This window comes from Oncorhynchus masou, chromosome 5, assembly GCF_036934945.1.
Source record: "Oncorhynchus masou masou isolate Uvic2021 chromosome 5, UVic_Omas_1.1, whole genome shotgun sequence".
Classification (NCBI taxonomy): Eukaryota; Metazoa; Chordata; class Actinopteri; order Salmoniformes; family Salmonidae; genus Oncorhynchus; species Oncorhynchus masou.
The window spans coordinates 41347635-41370934 of record NC_088216.1 but is presented as its reverse complement, the minus strand read 5'-3'; the positions used below and the strand labels follow the sequence as shown (position 1 = coordinate 41370934).

At 41.9% G+C, this 23300-nt stretch overlaps 1 protein-coding gene across 4 annotated transcripts in view; it reads right to left on the bottom strand.

Annotated features, from left to right (window-relative positions):
- The window catches only part of LOC135539593 (copine-9-like), a 196252-nt gene that overhangs the window by 138960 nt on the left and 33992 nt on the right, over positions 1–23300 (bottom strand). For all 4 annotated transcript variants that reach the window (XM_064965564.1, XM_064965566.1, XM_064965567.1 and 1 more), the window contains exons 3-4: positions 18891–18937; positions 9115–9218 (exon numbers count right to left, since the gene is read on the bottom strand). In XM_064965564.1, coding sequence (XP_064821636.1) covers positions 9115–9218; positions 18891–18937 — 151 coding nt within the window. The remainder of the gene's footprint in view (positions 1–9114; positions 9219–18890; positions 18938–23300) is intronic.

Genomic DNA, 23300 nt, shown 5'->3' with positions numbered 1-23300 from the left:
ACTGCCTCTCAGGAGGAACGCCACAGGAAAGGAAGACCCAGAGTTACCTCTGCTGCAGCCCAAATAAAGGCTTCACAGAGTTCAAGTAACAGACTGTGTGAATCATGCCTTCTTGGTCAAATTGCTTCAAAGAAACAATTATTAAAGGACACCAATAAAAAGAAGAGACTTGCTTGGGCCAAGAAACACGAGCAATGGACATTAGACCGGTGGAAATCTGTCCTTTGGTCTGATGAGTCCAAATTTGCGATTTTTGGTTCCAACCGCTGTGTCTTTGTGAGACGCAGAGTAGCTGAACGGATGATCTCCGCATATATGGTTCCCACCATGAAGCATGGAGGAGGAGGAGGTGTGATTGCGTAGGGGTGCTTTGCTGGAGACACTGTCAGTGATTTATTTAGAATTCAAGGCATACTTAAACAGCATGGCTATTACAGCATTCTGCAGCATTATGCCATCCCATCTGGTTTGCATTTGCAACAGGACAATGACCCAACACACCTCCAGGCTGTGTAAGGGCAATTTGAGTGTGATGGAGTGCTGCATGCATCAGATGACCTGGCCTCAACAATCACCCGACCTCAACCCAATTGAGATGGTTTGGGATGAGTTGGACCGCAGAGTGAAGGAAAAGCAGCCAACAAGTGCTCAGCATATGTGGGAACTCCTTCACTTTTGGAAAAGCATTCCAGGTTAAGCTAGTTGAGAGAATGCCAAGACTGTGCAAACCTGTCATCAAGGCAAAGGGAGGCTACTATGAAAAATTTAAAATATATTTTGATTTTTTTAACTACATGATTCCATGTGTTATTTCATAGTTTTTATGTCTTCACTGTTATTCTACAATGTAGAAAATAGTAAAAACAAAGAAAAACCCTTGAATGTGTGACGTGGTAAGGTTGGACCCAGGTGCAGAGAAGAGATCAGACGAGGAATCAGTGGTTAAAGATAAACATAATACTTAATTGAGAAACGGTAGCCACAGGAACACAGTACACTTGAAAAAAAAACACTAAGTCTCGACAACTTCCTCAGGAAACAACCACACGCAGTAAACAATTCAAGCTTCTGAAAAGGACAACAGGAAACACACATCTTTTAACAGGGAAATCAAAATGAGTCAATTGGACACACCCAAGCGTCGTTAATATCTCTAGGACAGTTTCTGGCACCCTCTGGTGACAGGTGGAACCATGACAGAATGAGTAGGTGTGTCCAAACTTTTGACTGGAACTGTACTTTAAAATGATTTACATGAGAAATAACCCTTTTACGTTTTCATTGGGTGATTTAAAGATGTAACAATCCAGCTATCAAAAGTGACCGAGCAACCAGCTGTCCCTCTCATGATATTAGGCCTAGCCATGTAAAGTCAGGGGGGGAAATGATAGATGCCAGATTACAATAACAACTGATCCATTCCAAAAATAGCAAATAGAAAACCCAAAAGTCGAAGAAGAAAAAATGTAAACAAACAATACTCTGGTATGAAAAAGAAAAACCTAACCTGGTCACCTATTGAACAAGGTAACCGCTAATCCCCTCGCAAAGATATTCACACATAATGTGCTTGCAGTGGGGAACACTAAACCTATCGAGTAGAGAGCCATGCTGAAATAGTGAAGGATTTAAAACAAGTTGCACATAAGAAATAAATAAGAAATATTTATTTACAACTCAAAACTAGGCTGCTTTAAAAGAAAGTATAAAACATTTCATAAATCACATATTAAAGCAATACCACTAAATTAGCAGCAACGTCTTTAAAGAAATGACATAACCGAATAATAGAACTGTAATAGGTCTACCTTGGATACGGGTACCATCGATAAATAGAAATGAGCAGCTTCATGGTAATAAAATAAAATGTTAAAACAAAAAGAGAACTGACTCACCAGAACTAAGGCACTAACGTTACCTAATAATAACAATAGCAACTGATACCACTGGCAATGCTATACAGTATCTACAAATGAGAGACTGAGTCTGCAGTGGTGGACACATTCGTCCATTACCCTAATCTCCAAATAGGTGAACATTCAGCTATGCCCCTTGGGAAGACAGAGATGGGTGCTCCATTGCATCGACGTGGGCCAAATTCTCTTGCACACCGAAGGACACCAATACAATCCAGATAGTAGTGTGGTTTAGCCACAATGACGCAAGGTTTTCCGGCAGGCTTTTTTGCTTGAGAACCCCGATGTGAGCGGTCTACAAGGACGTCTTTATCCAATGTGAGGGCTTCCTTCAATAACTTTGTGACCGACGAAGTAGAACTTGAGCCCGGGTCCTCAGCTACCAACATTATCCTGATATTGGATCTTCGCAGATAACCTTGTAAATGTATTCAATGTTCCTTAAGGCTAGCCACATCAGTTGAGAGGCTACTTAACCGTGGTTTGTAGCGTAGTCGTGTTGTCTGAGCATATTGACAAGCCTTGTTCCATGTCGGAGACATTTTTCTTAACTGTATCCAGTTCAGTGCGAACTATTGCTGCATGCTTTGCGAGTTCATTTCTGACTGCTTATAACTCTGACTTGTTAATTCAATTAAAGTCCTCACTGAGCGCCTCCTTGAGTTCCGACTTGAGTTTAGATTAAATTTCCACTCTGAGGGCAGCAAGAATCCCAGCCTTGAAATCATCTGTGTTTTTTTCGCTGACCCGAAGAACTCGAGCTCCTGGTCTTGGGCCCAGTGTTTCTCTTTTGTCAGTGACTCCGCTGAACTTTAAATCAAAAATAGTTGAAAAAAGTAAAGCATCTCAATCAAAGGCTGTGTTTCCTAGTTATTAATGGTCAAAGTGCAAAGAAAATATTAAATAAATGCAATTTCAGCAGGAGCTCGGAAAAACGTGACCTTCTACATTTGCTCACTAGCGCCCCGTTATGTTTGGATTTTTAAACGAACAGTGGCTAACCAGGGGTGTGATAATGTAAACTGGGCTTTGGTTGGATATTAGCCAGTAGCTTGCAGCGTCTGATTTGTTTTTAGCGGTGGAAGATTTGTTTATGACAGTTTGTGTGGAATGTGATAAATGCATGTACTTCTCTGAAATGTTTGGCAAGCTACTCATAGGTGGGCTGTGAGCTACTGGTAGCTTGAGATCGATTTGATAGATTCCCCTGTACTATTGTATTGAAAGCGTCTGTTTTATGCCTAGAAGGCAACCTTCCAAGGATAGTGTTGCTTCCAACTCTCTCTCAGCAAGATGTTAAAAAACAAAACACTATCTTTCTGACCTGAACTTCTTCAAAATTCCAGCTGAGCCTAAGTTCTTTCATCTTCCATTTTGTTTTCTATCCTTCTGTACTTGTGCATCAGACAGTCATGGTAATTTCCAGTATTATCTACTGTAAATGGAAGAAAATTGTCTGAACTCCCCTACACTTTTGACAAGTCATTTGACTTGGGAGAGCCGAATGACGTACCTTTGCTTCTCTGTTCTCACCGCTCGAAGAGTAGCTGAGTTCTCTTTTCAAAAGAACACAGCTACTTCTCGGAACACAAGGTAATTGACCTGAGGTTAGGATCCTCATAATTCAGGAAAAGTATGGCAAATAAAGACAGGAGTCACGCACATCAGTGGGCCTCATGCCTATCTTGAAACATCTACAGGATACGGCTGAGCATCATAGACAGTATTATATATCTTTTATATTTTTCCTATGCCTCTTATAGCCTTGATATACAGTGATATACTAGATATAACAGAGTGGGAAGCCTTTCTGTGACGTAACTGACTCTCTCTCTCCCACTCTTCTTCTATACAATTATTCCTTTAGAAATACAAGAGAAAAGGATATTGTCTACCTTTGCAAATCAAATCAGATTGAAAGGTAGAAATAAAAACAAGTATGTATAGATTAGATAACCTGCTCCATCTAGTTTCCAAGTGTATAGTACAACTCTGAATTTAGTCATTAATGTGTGGATTTGATTCCCCTATCGAATGAGACTCATATTTCAACTTCAATGACCAGATCAAATGGGCTCATTCTAATATATACAACTCCCTTGGGGTAATCCATGTAGTCCCGTATCTCTTTCCATATCTCGAAGCCCTTACAGTACCTCTACAGCACTATCTATCTTCGCTATCTATTGTGATCCAGATGCTAAAAATAATCTCTAGAGGGAAGGGGGTGGTTAAATTATTAATCTACCTCCGCCAGGGGATCTCTCCCTGTTATTGGAGCCACCTCTTGTGACCCCTTATCAGGGAGACCACAGCTGCAGCGCTCCCCTGGTGCCTTGAAGATCCATATCTGGACTATCCTGGAAATGCAATAGGCACCCAGTTTATTTCCATATACCCCCTCAGTCCTCACTTAGGTATGTTGCACAGATGACGGTTAATTCCATCACACAATAAGTTGATATCAATCAATATGTTGATACACAGGGTTGAGAATAGCCACCAATAGCCGGTATGACCAGTGTTTCATCAACACGCTATTGATTGAGGAGCGCCAAAAGGTCACAAGATGTGCCACAATAATTATCTTTCTCCGTCACCGAACATGATGAGTCATTATTCTCGGTGGTGCCATTTACGCACGTCAATGCCCTTAGTCTACCACCACGTCGTGAACATCGTAATAAATGGACTTTATTGCACTGGTGGTTAATAAATCTTCTTCGGAATTGGTGTCCCTTCCATGGGACGGTTGAGCTAACGTAGACTAATGCAATTAGCATGAGGTTGTAAGTAACAAGAACATTTCCCAGGACATAGACATATCTGATATTCACAGAAAGCTTAAATTCTTGTTAACCTAACTGCACTGTGCAATTTACAGTATTACAGTGAAAGAATACCATGCTATTGTTTGAGACTGCACAATTTTGAACATGAAAAGTTATTAATAAACAAATTAGGCACATTTGGGCAGTCTTGATACAACATTTTGAACATAAATACAATGGTTCATTGGATCAGTCTAAAACTTTGCACATACACTGATGCCATGGGCTGGAATAGAACATGGGCTGGAATAATACATTGTGGCCTTTATTTTGCATTTAAAAGATGATGGTACAAAGAAATACAAAAGAACGGTTGTTTTTTACTTTGTATTATCTTTTACCAGATCTATTGTGTTTTATTCTACAACATTCCTTTCACAATTCCATAAACTTCAAAGGGTTCCTTTCAAATGGTACCAAGAATATGCATGTCGTTGCTTAAGGGCCTGAGCTACAGCCAGTTAGATTTGGATATGTCATTTTAGGCGAAAATTGAAAAAAAAGGGGCTAATCCTTTTAACTACCGTGTTGACCCCATTTCCAGTTCACGGGGCAGTAAATATGGTGACACACTTTCGTACTTTGCGACAGGCACTTACAGATGTAGGATCTTCATCTGATCACTCTTTTGTTGCTGATAACTTCCCTGAACAGCAAACTTGTAGTGTATTCAAGGTTTAAAAAGGCTTATAATGTTTGTAATTTTCACTTTAAAATGTCACATTTGATTTGCCCTGACGAAAAATGTATCAACCCCTTGTTATGTTCTGAACAAACAGAGTAAAAACTCAAACAGATACCTAGGAAAAGCTCTACAAAAAATGTTCATTAATTATAATCCACATAATAATTCATATTTCCAATTGCTGCAGGATTATTTTCCTGCTGAAGCCAACTGGCTCAAATTAAGCTCCTACATCAGTATGTAGCACCTGTTCTTGATATCTTGTTTCAAACTTTTGATTATTTGTGTCCTTGTTTGACATTTTACTGCACTGTTACAAGTAACACAAGCATTTGCTGCACCCTCTATAACATCTGCTAAACTGTGTACGCGACCAATAATCTTTGATTTGATTTATGTAGCACACGCGCTAGCCGTTAATGAGCCATCAATCCATCACATATTAGCAAACCACATTAGTACACTAATTAGGGCACATTCATTAATGTGAAGCGTCACTCCTGTTGTTAGGGAATTTACTCCTGTTGTTAGGGAATCTTCAGGTTGCCACTTTAGGGGGTTTTCAGCTGCCAGAGGTGAGATTGCACTTTTAAGTGTGACATTTGAAGATATATATATATATTTTTTTTACCTTTATTTAACTAGGCAAGTTGGTTAAGAACAAATTCTTATTTACAATGATGGCCTACCCCGGCCAAACCCAGACAACTCTGGGCTAATTGTGCGCCTGTTACGTCCGTCGTCGGAATGAGACCAAAGCAGCGTGGAAAGTGTACATCTTTCTTTATTTTAGATGAACACCCCAAAACAACAAAAGATAAACGAACGTAACGTTCTGCAGGCTACACAGTAACTGAACAAAAACAAGATACCACAAACTCAGGTGGAAAACAGGCTGCCTAAGTATGATTCCAAATCAGAGACAACGATAGACAGCTGCTTCTGATTGGGAACCATACCCGGCCAAAAAAGAAATAGAAAACTAGAATGCCCACCCAAATAGAGAAATAAACAGGTTCTCTAAGGTCAGGGCGTGACAGCGCCGCCCTATGGGACTCCCAATCACGGCCGGATGTGATACAGCCTGGATTTGAACCAGAGACGGTAGTGACGCCTCTTGCACTGAAATGCAGTGCCTTAGACCGCTACGCCACTCGGGAGCCAAAAAATGTGAGGATCTTTATTGTGTGAAGGACAACATCAGAGATGATCAGAGATGATCCGAGATGCGGATCAGCCTGTCAGCAAAGAAAATGTGTGACAGCCAAGAGTGACAGTCAGTCAGTCTTGTGCTATTCTGTGCGTGTGTGTGTGAGTGAGTGAGTGTCTGTGTGTAATTGTATTACTGAATAATTCACCTCTATTGATTTATTTTCCACAGGAGACTAGGACTCATCTCAAAGCATGGCTGCTTTCCCAGGGGAAGGGGTTGCCAAACCTGAGAACTCAACGTGTGCATGTGCCTGTGCCGGTAAGATTTGTCTGGACGGGTGTGTCTGGTTGAGTGGGTAACACTCTCGCCAATGGTACTTTTGACGGGGATCCTGATTCAATCCCTGCACAAACCCTACGCATTTCCGCTCCCTCTACATTGTCTCCCTTCTTCTGCTCCTATCCTGTCCTAAAAATAATACAAGGACTTTGAAATTCTGTTATTATCCAATTACAGTATATAGAATTTTGACTGTGGTATGTGTGACAGTGGCATATGTGTTCATGTGTGTTGGCAGCATGTGTCGATGTGCTTGGCTGTGTGTGTGTGGGTGTGTGTGTGTGTATGCACCTGACTTTCCATGTGTGTGTGCATGCATTTCTTACTAAACTCACTTGATCACTGTCCACAAACAATTAGGTAATGAACCAAATTCTTCCAATCCCAGACCAAAGATCTGTCCTATTAGGGACACTGCACACATGGATTTACACAACCCCTAGGGAGTCATTTGCTAGAAATTATGATGAAGAAGTCATGTGGAGACCCCAAATGGACAGAAAATCCTAAAACTATGTACATAATATAAAGTTCACTGTATATTTGTTGTGTGTAATATTAACTGTAGATGGTGTATATAGCCTTGTGTGTGTGTGTGTGTGTGTGTGTGTGTGTGTGTGTGTGTGTGTGTGTGTGTGTGTGTGTGTGTGTGTGTGTGTGTGTGTGTGTGTGTGTGTGTGTGTGTGTGTGTGTGTGTGTGTGTGTGTGTGTGTGTGTGTGTGTGTGAATCAATGGGAGCAGGATCAAGGCTGGTGTAAAGTGTTTGTTCTCACTCCTCTCTGATAGGGCTCGTCCCACTCCTTCCTCTTGCCATGGAGAGGAGAGTATTTCCAACACAACCCCCACACTCACCTCCAGCACATATAACTGCCATCACTCAATTCAGGAAAAGACTGACGAAACCCTCTTCAATCTATTCCTGCACAGTGGACAATAGTGTGAGATTTTCAATCAGTACAGGAAGACCTGATGTTATTATGATCCATGTGACTTTGTGCAATTCTGATTCTGAAGAGTACTGTTTTTTTTATATGCAACTCTCTTTAAAAGCACATCTTTTGTCGGCTCCTCCTCTTATGACAAAGATCATTTTTTCTTAAAATAATGTTTGACTTTCTTCCTCCTGCTTGACAAGATTTGAACGAAATACAACAACCGCTGTTGTATGCCTTCCGACTACACTGGTATCAACCTTCTGTTACATTATTTGCCTCTCCTTGTTTGACTAATGCTTTCTGTCTGCGTGTTGGATCTGGCAGTGGTGATCGGTTGGTGTTTTGACGGCTGTATTGATCGTGTGTGTGATGGTGTGTGTGTGTGTGTGTGTGTGTGTGTGTGTGTGTGTGTGTGTGTGTGTGTGTGTGTGTGTGTGTGTGTGTGTGTGTGTGTGTGTGTGTGTGTGTGTGTGTGTGTGCGTGGTCTAATCAATGTGACAGATCTGGGGGTGGTTCGGCCCCGGCTACCTCAACCTGCCCCACGCTGGGGCCTCTGCTCTTCTCCTCTTCTCCTCCTCCGGCCTCCTGCTGAGGCTATCGATCCCCCCTTCACTGGGGGAGAAGTGAAATTTGGACAGTAACATCCCACAACAGTCCGCAACTCACTCCAACCCTGGCTTCTACTGTGAGCTGCCTTCAGAGTGGAGAGAGAGCTGGGAGTGGATTTGAGGCAAATGGAAGCTATAATGTTGGCTTGAAAGTAGTTTGTTGACTTTAACTTTATAGGGACCTAACTTTATCGGTCAGACTTTTCCAGATAAGTCAAAAAGTAATTATCCTGCAAAATGCTGCAAGAATGCGCTTTTGATTCAACGTTCTTAACCAATAAAATGATGTTAATGCTGTAAATGTTATAAGTACAGTGGTACATAGAGGTGATAGGATCATATTGGTCTACATGTCTTCTTATCGATGTGAAACAGGGATGTACTACCTGTGCTTGTCTAATAAGAACACCGATTTCCATTGTCTGTTGCAAAATGTTTTGCTACGATGTGCCCAACTGAACACGACCTGGTTTGATTGAATTGGGCCTTTAGTAAATCAAGAGATTATTAAGAGTGGAGGAGTGAACATGGCTAATGAAACCTCTAGAGTCATTGTCTGATGGACAGGAGTACAAAAGAGAGGAGGGGAAGGAAAACAAGAGGAGGAATGGAATATAGGGAAAGAGTGAAACGAGGTCTCCACTTACGCATCAAAGCGAAGATTCTGCTTCTCCTCGAAGAAGAAATCCAGGACAAACTTCCGCACAAAGTCCGGGTTCAGCGTGTTCTCAATCACTTCCGTTCGGCCAAACTGCTCCGGAATGGGCGATGGAGGGAGGAGGAGTGGGAGAGAAGAAGAGAGAAAGAGAGAAATGAGGCAATTCTGTAAGAGGTCACATCATCATCATTACTTGATGGCTTGAAAACATATTCAGAATGCCTAAATAATTGTGCCTGAGGCTGGTCTAGCTAGTAAAGCTGCTGCCTGCAGCACATATCCAACACCCTTAGCGTGGTTAAGAATGGGGAATGAATTCCACTCACCTGTCAAACCAGAATCATCATTGATTATCATAGTAATCAATCAGTGCTTTCTCAGCTTCTCCTTGAATGCTGAAGTCCTCGACTTCAGCATTCAGGCTTTATTGTGTTTTATCCTCTATATTTTTTGTTGTTGTTGTCTCTGGCTGGAGCAACTTTTTATGTATTTTTGTGTTATATCAAATCACAAAGTTTGTTGCTGCACTACAAAACTAAATGTTAAGTGAGTCGCTTTGCTGGAAAATGTGCATTCGCTGTCCCAATGTTCCATCATGCTCTCTGGCAGCAGACAAGAGCTAATGATCTGTGTTCTGCCTGACAAACAGGTGGGAGGAGAGAAGCAAGAAGTGCTGTAGCATGTAGCTGGTATTGATGGAAACTTGGAAGATTGATGACCGGGGTCCAAATACACTGTGCTCAAAAGTGTCATCCATAAAGGACAGATCTACAGATTTGAATTCATTTCATATGTCAGCAGCATGAAAGAGCAGCAAAATCAATAGATTTATAAGACTCTTCCTGTCGCTTTGTTCTGTGTTTGTGTGTACGTGCGTGGGTCGAGCGTGGTGGATGACATGACAAGTAGTGAGGGAAGGATTGGTGGTATGAGCGTCAGGAGGTGTCGAGGGGGCTGGGGAAGAAGGGTGGTGGTGGTGGCGAAGAGGAGGCAGGGAAGGGAGAGGTGTAAGAGAGGGCTGCTTTTGACTTGCAGTTGTATCACTCTTGTTTCATCCCTCACTGCTTATTAAGACAGTCGATACTCAGAAGGAGCATGGCCCTGTAGTATATAAACTGAGTATGCCAATCATTAAGAACACCTTCCTAATATTGTGTTGCATCCCTGCCCTTTTCCCTTAGAACAGCCTCAATTAATCGGTGCATGGACTCCACAAGGTGTTGAACGCGTACCACAGGGATGCTGGCCGATGTTGACTCAAATGCTTCCCACAGTTGTGTAAAGTTGACTGGATGTCCTTTGGGTGGTGTGCCATTCTTGATACACACAGTTGAGCATTAAGAACCCAGCAGCATTGCAGTTCTTGACACAAACCGGTGCGCCTGGTACCTACTATCATACCTTGATCAAAGGCACTTAAATCTTTTGTCTTTCCCATTCACACTCTGATTGACACACATACACAATTCATGTCTCAATTGTCTCAAGGCTTAAAAATCCTTCTTTAACCTGTCTCATTCCCTCCATCTACACTGATTGAAGAAGATTTAACATGTGACATCAATAAGGGATCACAGCTTTCACCTGGATTCACCTGGTCAGTCTATGTCATGGAAAGAGCATGTTTTGTATACTCAGTGTATATACTGTGTGTGTGTGTGTGTGTGTGTGTGTGTGTGTGTGTGTGTGTGTGTGTGTGTGTGTGTGTGTGTGTGTGTGTGTGTGTGTGTGTGTGTGTGTGTGTGTGTGTGTGTGTGTGTGTGTGTGTGTGTGTGTGTGTGTGTGTGTGTGTGTGTGTGTGTGTGTGCGCGTGTGTGGCAAACATAATACATTGTCTAATGAAGCCAGTATCGGAGGTGGTTAGCTTGTTAAAGTTATTGGCGAAGTCTCGAAATACAGTACATACCAATCAGCTCTAGCAAAGCCGTCCTGTAGCATAATATCTGATTCTGGTGTCCATTTTTCAACGGAACGAGTCACAGGTACTTCCTGTTTGAGTTTCTGCTTGTAAACAGGAAGCAGGAGTACGGATTCATGATCTGATTTGCCAAATGGCAGACGAGTGAGGGTCTTGTATGCTTGCTTGTGGATAGAAAAACAGTGGTCTAGGACTTTATCGGCCCCTGGTGGCATTGAAGATGTGTTGATGGAAGATGGGCATCACCTGTCTTAGTGACGCGGACTAAACATTTCCAGCAACCAGAAAAGCAGCCTCTGGATGTAGGTTTTCTTGCTTGTTTATACAATTCGTTAAGTGCCAGCGTGTTATTTTTCTTGTCCTGAGATGGAATGTATACAACAGTCATGACAACAGCTTAAAACTCCCTCGGGAGGTTGAAAGGTCAACATTTGACCATCAGGTATTCCAAGACTGGTGAACAGCGGGTCGACACTTCCACTGAGCTGGAGTTAGCGTACCAGTTGGTTGTTGATCTAGAGTCAAGAGAGCGCGGGCGCAAATGAAGACAAGTTCCGAAGAGGAACTGTTATGTGGTCTGTCAAATAACCCATGATAATTCAAGACACTACCTCTCCATGTCGTTTAATACGTAAGCTATTTATTACCTACACCGTTTATGAAGTTGGTGATGTTTCATATCTCCAGTGACAGCTGAGACCCACAATGCATCACCTGCCCACTTTCAATTTGTTATGCTGCTTGTCACACAGTGAATAACATAAGACAACATTGTCCTAACATGTCTGATTGACAGTGGTGCACAGAGCTCCTTCTACATAATCACAGTACGAGCCACAGGGTACGACGACAACGAGAGAAGAAGAAGAGCGCCTTCGAGGTAATCAGTGGAAAAGTTTGTCTCTTTATTCAGTCTCTCTTTATAATGAACCATCTTGACTGCAAGTGGAACAAAAGCGGAGTGAAGAGAGAGAGAGAGAGAGAGAGAGAGAGAGAGAGAGAGAGAGAGAGAGAGAGAAAAACAGGGAGTGAGAGAAGCTCATGAGAGCAGGATACCGCCGAGATCCAAAATGTATTCCAAAATGAGACGAGTGGCCGCCGAATGTCACTTATCATGCCGTTCACCGTGGGTCGTGAATTGAGAGCAATCATTGTTATTCTGAAAGAACTCGTTAGAAAGTAGGTTAGCATCATTAGCATCGCTGTGGCATCCCACAGTGTGTTTCTGAATGCAGTCAGGTGCTTTGGAGTCGGCCTAATGAAGCCTCTTTAGCGTCGAGGGAGACAAGAGAAAGATATAGAGAAGAGATGCTTCAAATGGGGAGTTTGAAGCACCCTGGTACAGCCTGCCTGCCTGTCACAAGGACAAAAACACTCACACACACACTCACACACACAATTCAACGAGGAATAAGCGGCTTTGAAGGCTTTGTCGTTCTGGTCCAAAAACGTGTTCCTGTGCGTTTTGGATTGTTCTTGACATTGTTTAACTGGCTTTGGATTGGGGTCAACTTGGCTTTGCAGAGCTGCTGGTGAAACTAATACTAATTATCTTGTTCCATATCGTTAGACATAGAAATTACATCTCTGCTGCTAACCTAATTGCATCAAAACAACCCCTGAGCCAACTTTCACAATTCCACACTACCTCCACACATCCTCTACTACCCATCTACACTTCTGTTTTAATCTGGCATCAAACGGAAGAAAACATCCTGAAACGGGAAGGGACTAACCTGAAATGCCTTATTTTGATTCGTGTTGCAAAATGTTTTACATGTTGCCTGCTCACGAACAAAACCCAGGGTGGTGAGACCCATATTTCTTACGGGTGAGAGAGCAGTACAGTAGCTATAGTGGTAGCCATAGTGGGCATCTTTCACACAGTGATTAAACTACACCACAGCATGGCCTAGGGTAAGTAGGGAAGCAGACTTGGAAATTGAGGCATATGGTGAAGTCTAGTCTTGGCTCCGACCTTTGTCCAGATGGATTTATTTTTTTTAAATAGTTTTGGAAAATACATTGAGAGAAACTGAGGAGCTCATCATGCTTTTATGGGAAATTAAAGGGTGGAAAGAGAATAAACTTTTCAGCTGGCACCAGGTTATTTTATAACCTGTGAATAGAAAATAACGTTGGGAAGAGTAAATATCAAACGTTTATAATTCAGACATTGGCGGTTGGTGACTTAAAAAGTTGAGGAGGACAATAAGCTTACATATAAGATTTAAGATGGTCATGCCATGGATCATATAGCTATTTGATTTAGAATTTTAGGCATACAGTTGAAGCCGAAAGTTTAAATACACTTAGGTTGGAGTCATTAAAACCTGTTTTTCAACCTACCACAAACTTCTTGTTAGCAAACTATAGTTTTGGATAGGATAGTTGGTTAGGATATCTACTTTGTGCATGACAAGAGTAATTTTCACAACAATTGATGACAGACAGATTATTTCACTGTATCACAATTCCAGTAGGTCAGAAGTTTACATACACTAAGTTGACTGTGCCTTTAAACAGCTTGGAAAATTCCAGAAAGTGATGTCATTGCTTTAGAAGATTCTGATAGGATAATTGACATAATTTGAGTCAATTGGAGGTGTACCTGTGGATTTATTTCAAGTTCTGTCTCCTAGAGATGAATGTACTTTGGTGCGAAACGTGCAAATCACTCCCAGAACAACAGCAAAGGACCTTGTGAAGATGCTGGAGGAAACCGGTACAAAAGTATCTATATCCACATTAAAACGAGTCCTATATCGACATAACCTGAAAGGCTGCTCAGCAAGGAAGAAGACACTGCTCCAAAACTGGCATAAAAAAAGACAGACTACGGTTTGCAACTGCACTTGGGGATAAAGATCTTACTTTTTGGAGAAATGTCCTCTGGTCTGATGAAACAAAAATAGAACTATTTGGTCATAATGACCATCAATATCTTTAGAGGAAAAAGGGAGAGGCTTGCAAGCCGAAGAACACCATCCCAACCGTGAGGCACGGGGGTGGCAGCATCATGTTGTGGGGGTGATTTACTGCACTTCACAAAATAGATGGCATCATGAGGTAGGAAAATTATGTGGATATATTGAAGCAACATCTCAAGACATCAGTCAGGAAGTTAAAGCTTGGTCGCAAATGGGTCTTCCAAATGGACAATGACCCCAAGCATACTTCCAAAGTTGTGGCAAAATGGCTTAAGGCCAACAAAGTCAATGTATTGGAGTGGCTATCACAAAGCCCTGACCTCGATCCTATAGAAAATGTGAGGGCAGAACTGAAAAAGCATGTGCGAGCAAGGAGTGTATAATTGAGTATATATAAACCTCTGACCCACTGGGAATGTGATGAAAGGAATAAAAGCTGAAATAAATCATTCTCTCTACTTTTATTCTGACATTTCACATTCTTAAAATAAAGTGGTGATCCTAACTGACCTAAAACAGGGAATTTTTACTTGGATTAAATATCAGGAATTGTGAAAAACTGAGTGTATGTAAACTTCCGACTTCAACTGTTTTACATTTGATGAAACATTGAATTTGGCCTTACTGCTGTTAGCCCATAGAAATGCATTGAATAACAAATTGATACTTGGCAAAACAGATAGTCAAAAAATAAATCAAAAGGAAGAATGGTCTGGTGTCTAAATGCATCTGAGAGATATAGGAAAGCATCAGGACCAACAACAACAACAAAAGGTTACATGTGTAACCCTGGTCCCACAAAATCCTATTCATTTTCATTTATTTTTACATCCCGAGGAGTGAGAGAGAGAGCACATCACAATACTCCTCGTTCACATATCCTATGCTTTAGTCCTTTAGGTTCCAATAGCTTTTCAAGGACCGCTTCCCAAATTATTTTTGGGTGATCAAAAATGTTTTGATTACTCACTCCAAAAAACAATACTTATCTTGAATTACTTTTGCCAATTAAATTCTATTTGTATGAGGCTTTTTCTCAATGTGACTGTCACAGAGCATTTCACCCACACATGCATGGTTAAGCCTTCCCTGTCTGTGTCTGGCTGACAAGAATTGTGATTTATTATGGAGTCCCTTGACAAGACGATGGGAGAGAATCCTAATAGGAACTGGATAGAACCTGTTCAGACCAGTTAAGCCCAGTTAGGCTCGGTTCCACCCTTTTAGGCCCTATTACTGTATGCCTTGATTATGCCCGAGTAATAGCCACGATCTCACTCGAAAAATGAAACTGTTCATTGAAGAGAGGGTCTTCCTTGTTGTTTCACCATCATCTGAATGCTTAACATTCCTACAGTTGGGTGCATTAGCACACATGGATAAAACATGTACTGCTAAATATATAGATAGCTATACAGTATCACCATGTGGGGCATGTTTCAGTTTTCTTTTCTCAATTTATTGTTAGATGATTGCTAATGAACTTGCGAGAGAGTGTCACATTAACAATTTAACATTGCTGCAACACAGGCATTTTGAAAAGTACCTTTTGAATGCATTGTTATTGTATATTCAGCTAACAGTGCTGAATAACCAGTATTAATTGATAAAGTTTGTGGTTGATTCCCTCCAACCACTAAGGCACTACAGGTTGACCACTTCTGTAATGAGAACCACATTATCAGAGCCATATACAGTGAATTCTGGAAGTATTCAGACCGCTTGACTTTTTCCACATTTTGTTAAGTTATTATTATTATTCTAAAACGTATTAACAGACAATACCCCATATTGACAAAGCAAAAACTGTTTATTTTATTTTTTGCAAATGTATTAAAAATAAAAAACTGAAAAATGACATTTACATAAGCACTCAGACCCTTTACTCAGTACTTTGTTGATGACCTTCTTGGGTATGACGCTAAAAGTCAGGTTGGATGGGGACTGTCAGGTTGGATGGGGACTGCCAGTGCACAGCTATTTTCAGGTCTCTCCAGAGATGTTTGATTGGGTTCAAGTCCGGGCTCTGGCTGGGCCACTCAAGGACATTGAGACTTGTCCAAAAGCCACTCCTGCGCTGTCTTGGCTGTGTGCTTAGGGTCATTATCCCATTGGAAGGTGAACCTTCGCCCCAGTCTGAGGTCCTGAGCACTCTGGAGCAGGTTTTCATCAAGGATCTCTCTGCACTTTGATCTGTTCATCTTTCCCTCAATCGTGACTAGTCTCTCAGTGACCGCCACTGAAAAACATCCCCACATGCTGCCACAACAATGCTTCACCATGGGGATGGTGCCAGTTTTCCTCCAGATGTGATGGCATTCAGGCCAAAGAGTTCAATCTTGGATTCATCAGTGACTTTTGGCAAACTCCAAGCGGGCTGTCATGTGCCTTTTACTGAGGAGTGGCTTCCAACTGGACACTCTACCATAAAGGCCTGATTGGTGGAGTGTTGCAGACATGGTTTTCCTTCTGAAAGATTCTCCCATCTCCACAGAGGAACTCTGGAGCTCTGCCAGAGTGACCATCGGGTTCTTGGTGACTTCCCTGACTAAGGCCCTTCTACCCCAATTGCTCAGTTTGGCCGGGCGGCCAGCTCTAGGAAGAGTCTTGGTGGTTCCAAACTTCTTCCATTTAAGAATGATGGAGGCCACTGTGTTCTTGGGGACCTTCAATACTGCAGAAATATGTTGGTACCCTTCCACAGATCTGTGCCTCAACACAATCCTGATTTGGAGCTCAACAAACAATTCCTTCTACCTCATGGCTTAGTGTTTGCTCTCACTCAACTGCAATAAAACAAAGGAGCTGATCGTGGACTTCAGGGGGAGCACGCCCCTATCCACATCGACGGGACCACAGTGGAGAAGGTGGAATGCTTCAAATTCCTCTGCATACACATCACTGACTATGTGAAATGATCCACCGACACAGACAGTGTGACGAATAGCACATCTTCAACCTCAGGAGGCTGAAGAAATTTGGCTTGGCACCAGAACCCTTTACAGATGCACAATTGAGAGCATACTTTCAGGCTGTATCACCGCCTGGTATGGCAACTGCACCGCCCACAACTGCAGGGCTCTCCAGAGGGTGGTGTGGTCTGTCTAACGCATCACTGGAGATAAACCACCTGCCCTCCAGGACACCTACAGCACCCAATGTCACAGGAAGGCCAGAAAGATCAAGTACATCAACCACCTGAGCCACAATGTGTTCACCCCATTATCATCCAGAAGGCGAGGTCAGCTGGGACCATCTGGGCCATCAGACTGTTAAATAGCCATCACTAGCCAGCTTCCACCCGGTTACGCAACCCTGTACCTTAGAGGCTGCTGCCCTTTATACGTAGACTTGAAATCATTGGCCACTTTAAGAATGGAACACTAGTCACTTTAATAATGTTTAAATACTGCTTTACTCATCTCATATGTATATACTCTATTCTATTATACTGTATTTTAGTCAATGCCACTCCAACATTGCTCAATCTAATATTTATATATTTCATAATTCCAATCTTTTACTTTTCGATTTGTGTGTATTGTTGTGAACTGTTTTTGGATACTACTGCACTGCTAGGGAAAGGGGGATACAGAGTTAGTTGTACAACTGAATGCCTTCAACTGAAATGTGTCTTCTGCATTTAAAACCCAACCCCTCTGAATTAGAGAGGTGCAGGGGGGCTGCCTTAATCGACATCCACATCCTCGGCGCCCGAGGAACAGTGGGTTAACTGCCTTGCTCAGGGGCAGAAAGACAGATTTTTACTTTGTCAGCTCAGGGATTTTCGATCCAGCAACCTTTCAGTTACTGGCCCAATGCTCTAACCACTAGGCTACCTGCTGCCCCTGTCAGATGCTACTGCACTTCTGGAGCTAGGAACACAAGCATTTCACTACACCCACAATAACATCTGCTAAATATGTGACCAATGCAATTTGATTTGATTTGACATGCACTGTCAACTGTGCGACCTTATATAGACAGGTGTGTGCCTTTCCAAATCATGTCCAATCAATTGAATTTACACGCCCAATTTTTCAGTTTTTGATTTGTTCAAAAAGTTTGAAATATCCAATAAATGTCGTTCCACTTCATGATTGTGTCCCACTTGTTGTTGATTCTTCACAAAAAAATACAGTTTTATATTTTTATGTTTGAAGCCTGAAATGTGGCAAAAGGTCGCAAATTTCAAAGGGGCCGAATACTTTTGCAAGGCACTGTATCTCACTGGTCACCCCCAAAGTCAATTCTTCCTTTGGCTGCCTTTCCTTCCAGTTCTCTGCTGCCACTGACTGGAACGAACTGCAAAAATCACTGAAGCTGGAGCCTCATATCTCCCTCACCAACTTTAAGCACCAGCTGTCATAGCAGCTCACAGATAACTGCACCTGTACATAGTCCATCCAACTACCTCATCCCCATCCTGTATGTATTTATATGTCTTGCTCCTTTGCACTCCAGTATCTCCACTTGCACGTTCATCTTCTGCACTTTTTTCCTACTGTATTATTGACTGTATGTTTGTTTATTCCATGTGTAACTCTGTGTTATTGTATGTGTCGAACTGCTCTGCTTTATCTTGGCCAGGTTGCAGTTGCAAATGAGAACTTGTTCTCAACAAGCCTACTTGGTTAAATAAAGATGAAATGGAGAAAAAAAAATGAGCATGCTGTTTAATCAGCTTCTTGATATGCCATACCTGTCAAGTGGATGGATTATCTTGGCAAAGGAGAAATGCTCACTAACAGGGATGTAAACAAATGAATGCACATTATTTGAGCGAAATAAGCTTTTTGTGCATATGGAACTTTTCTGGGATCTTTTATTTCAGCTCATGAAACATGGGACCAACACTATGTTGATACAGTACAACATACTGTATAAGATCAATAATAAAATAGTCCTTTCACTCACCTCTCTCCACTCCTTTGTCCCGATGCCTTGAACGTACAACACTACAACTGTGGAGGGAGAAAAAGAGAGGGAAAGAGACCGAGTGGGAGGAAAATTAATAAATATTATTAATAATGAATACCAAGTACCCAAAATGCTTCATTCAAATTCCTGCATTAGACACAGTATGGCTTTCATTTATTTGAATAAGAACAGATACAATTAAAATGTTGACGCATCAATTGCTTTGCATTGCATACCTTTGACACAGATGCATTGCACTATAATCTTGCAAGAATATTTCCAGAATTATATTATGCTCAGGTCCTTTAGGGAACTAAGAGAGGCCATGTTTTCATGGCCATGCTTCAATAGCCACTGAAGGTCTGCGTAGCTTTCAGACACATTCACACATTTCAGACACAGGCTATTATTATCTACAGCCAGTGGTGGAAACACTACCCAATTGTCATACTTAAGTAAAAGTAAAAGACACCTTAATAGAAAATGACTCAAGTAAAAGTGAGTCACCCAGTAAAATACTATTTGATTAAAAGTCTAAAAGTATTTGGTTTTAAATAGACGTAGGTAATCAAAAAGTAAATGTAATAGCTCAATTATACTTAAGTATCAAAAGTAAAAGTGTTAATAATTTCAAATTCCTTATATTGAGAAAACCAGACGGCACAATTATCTTGCTTTAAAAAGAATTATGGATAGCCAAGGGCACACTCAAGCACTCAGCCATAATTTACAAGCATTTATGTTTAGTTAGTCTGCCAGATCAGAGGCAGTAGGGATGACCGCAAATGTTTTTTTTCATAAGTGCGTGAATTGGACCATCTTCCTGTCCTGCTAAACATTCAAAATGTAAGTACATTTAGGTGTCAGGGAAAATGTATGAAGTAAAAAGTACATTATTTTAGGAATGCAGTGAAGTAAAATGTGTCAAATATGAATAGTAAAGTACAGATACCCACCAAAAATATTTAAGTAGTACTTTAAAGTATTGTTTCTTAAATATTTTACAGCACTTCACACAACATAGACTATACAAGCATAGACTACTGTCAAAGTGTGACAAACAGATGGTCCTTATTCAATACAACTGTATTTATCTCCTCAGGGGCATTGTCCTTGCAATGTGATTAGCATAACTCAGAAACTTTGAGACGACAAAATGTTATACTGAACCCAGGTCTGATATGAAGATATCTTATCCAACACCGGACAGCTACTCTGAACAAATTCACAGATGGATTCCCAACCTCTCCTCCATCTTCCTTATCTTCAAGATTGGGAACTTTTACAGTGCACCTCCTAAGTGGCCCTTTATTGCTGCTTCCCCTCCTGTTCCTCTCTGTCCCCTTCTCCTCTGTTTTTTTCTCCTCCTCCTCCTATACGCTGTGCCACCCTGGCACAGCACGCCATCAAGCCACATCAAAGGGGAGCACAGCCAACACGTCGCATACAGAAACCAATCAGCATAATGCAACCACCGTGGGACCAACCAGCCGTGAAGACCCAGCCCTGTGCAGCGCATCCCATCCTCTCACATCCCTTCTTCAAAGGAGAAGAAAAAGGAGGAAATACAGGGACAAACTAAATAAATAAATGCCGAGATGGACGAGAAAGGAGTAGAGGAAGGGGAGAGGAAGATGGGAAAGAAAACACCTGGGTCGAGAGTTTGGGGACGGTTAAGTGGGTTCAAGAAAGAGATTGGAGCCTTCATGGAGTGTAACTGGCCAGTTGGGAGAGAGAGAGGGAGGGAGAGAGGGATGGAGTGATGGAGAGAGGGATGGAGGGAGTGAGTGAGTGAGTGAGTGAGTGAGTGAGTGAGTGAGTGAGTGAGTGAGTGAGTGAGTGAGTGAGTGAGTGAGGGAGGGAGGGAGGGAGGGAGGGAGGGAGGGTGGTGGGAGAGGATGTACTGAAACATTTAAGGATTTAGATTGAGTGTGTTGTCCAATAAGGGTGGGCATCTGATGGGTTGTCTTTTCAGGAGTTCTGTCACCTGGTCAGTACAACCATCCCGACCTCCCTAGGGCCCCAAGGATAAACACTTCTAAGGAAAGGAGGGAACTGTCAAAACCCCAAGAATAGCACTTCTGAGGGGATGAGGGAACAGTCAACCATCAATCACTTCAAATCATTAGTGGTCATCTGAAGCCCATTTGGTAGAGTATGGCACTTGCAATGCCAGCATTGTGGTTTTGATTCCGGCAGGGACCACCCATACAACAATTGTATGTATCCCCAACTGTAAGTTGCATTGGATAAAAGCGTTAGCTAACGGCATATATTATTATTTATTTTAAGATGTTCCCTAACTACTCCTAAGGAGATGACGGCATTGACAACCCTTTTGATGGAGGGATGAGGGGTGAAAAAAAGGCCAAACAAAGATAGTATGGGTTGAGCTCTTAAAGACAATTCCAAGAGGGACGCAAGCTCTTTTTTCCTCAATGTTAAATACAGCAGCCAATAGAACTCACGGGTAGTTTGAAAGAAGAGTGAAAGCGTGACGGCGGTAGGCTATAGCAGTTATTTATTCAAACCCATAATCACTGAATGAAAACACAGGTCTGCCTCAGCATTACAGAACTTGATCTCACAAGAAAAAGGTTGCACACTGTATAGTATTACATTGAGCTTCAACATGCCAAAAACATAAGGCCAATCCAAGTCAGCTCATGTTAAGAGCACAAGGCTGCCACTACACTTTTCTTTCTCAGCATCTCACAGTGCTATACGATAGCCATCGACCCCACTCTGGCTTCAATTGAACTCTGGTTCAATGGTCTCACTTGACTGAACGGACCAAAGTGGACATGAAAGGCCAGGCTACCCCAGGACCACTGAGCTTCCACCTTTATGGTGTCCCACCTTGGGTTTGAAGTCCAGGACCCCTTGCTATCCAATCATTATATCCGCTCTCCTACACACATGTGCACGCACAAACACGCACACCGTCTTTTATAAAGAGAAGGAGTTCAAGTCACTAATCCATCTGACCAGCAGGACTCTCCCCCCGAAAGAGCAGGGGGCAGGAGAGCATCATCAATAAACAACGTGTGTGTGTGTGTGTGTGTGTGTGTGTGTGTGTGTGTGTGTGTGTGTGTGTGTGTGTGTGTGTGTGTGTCAGGGCCTGCATTATGGGCGGACCTTAAGGAGCCTGGCCCACCCTCCCGTATGTCCTTGCCTGTCCAAATAAAATATGTAAGTATTGATAATTTATATGACCGAGATTTGCGCTGACAGAAAGATCCATCAATCTCAGATAAAGCATCCGATAGCAAAACAGTGCCCCTCTGTCTCGGTATGTGTAGCCCATGTAACTGATGCTGTCTGGCCAAAAAGAGTATGGCATGTCGTACTCTTTTTGGCCGAACAGAATCAGATACATGGGCTACATATAGTAATTGGAATTATTTTTGACAAATGTGCGACGGTAACCTACTTTTTGAAAAGGCGGCGCATCCAACAGGCTATAAGCTAAGCTTCCCCTAAAGCACATTGAAATACATTTTCCAAAATTATACATGCACTCATCTGTACAGTAATAATATATGAACTCCACAATACATGCACTCAGCTCTCCAGAATGCTCTCTGCTGTCTCCGGCCAATTCTTGTGCATTCCTTGTTTAATTGTGTGAATGTTTTTCCCTTTGATTGTTACTAGCAATAACTGAAGTCAAGACAGATAGAAAGGGAGTCAGACAGGCGGAGTTGAGAGAGAAACGAGATTGAAAGTATGTGAATTTTCATCAGGAAAATGTTATTTTCTTCTATTTTTATTTGTTGGCTTTATGTATTTTTCCTTAGTTAACAATGGACAATGGGCTACTGCTGCATTTGCCTACTGCTGCATTTTGCCTGCATTTGCCTACAGTGGGGCAAAAAAGTATTTAGACAGCCACCAATTGTGCAAGTTCTCCCACTTAAAAAACATGAGAGAGGCCTGTAATTTTCATCATAGGTACACTTCAACTATGACAGACAAAATGAGAAGAAAAAAAATCCAGAAAATCACATTGTAGGATTTTTTTATTAATTTATTTGCAAATTATGGTGGAAAATAAGTGTTTGGTCAATAATAAAAATGTATCTTAATACTTTGTTATATACCCTTTGTTGGCAATGACAGAGGTCAAACGTTTTCTGTAAGTCTTCACAAGGTTTTCACACACTGTTGCCGGTATTTTGGCCCATTCCTCCATGCAAATCTCCTCTAGAGCAGTGATGTTTTGGGGCTGTTGCTGGGCAATACGGACGTTCAACTCCCTCCAAAGATTTTCTATGGGGTTGAGATCTGGGGACTGGCTAGGCCACTCCAGGACCTTGAAATGCTTCTTACGAAGCCACTCCTTCGTTACCCGGGCGGTGTGTTTGGAATCATTGTCATGCCACGTTTCATCTTCAATGCCCTTGC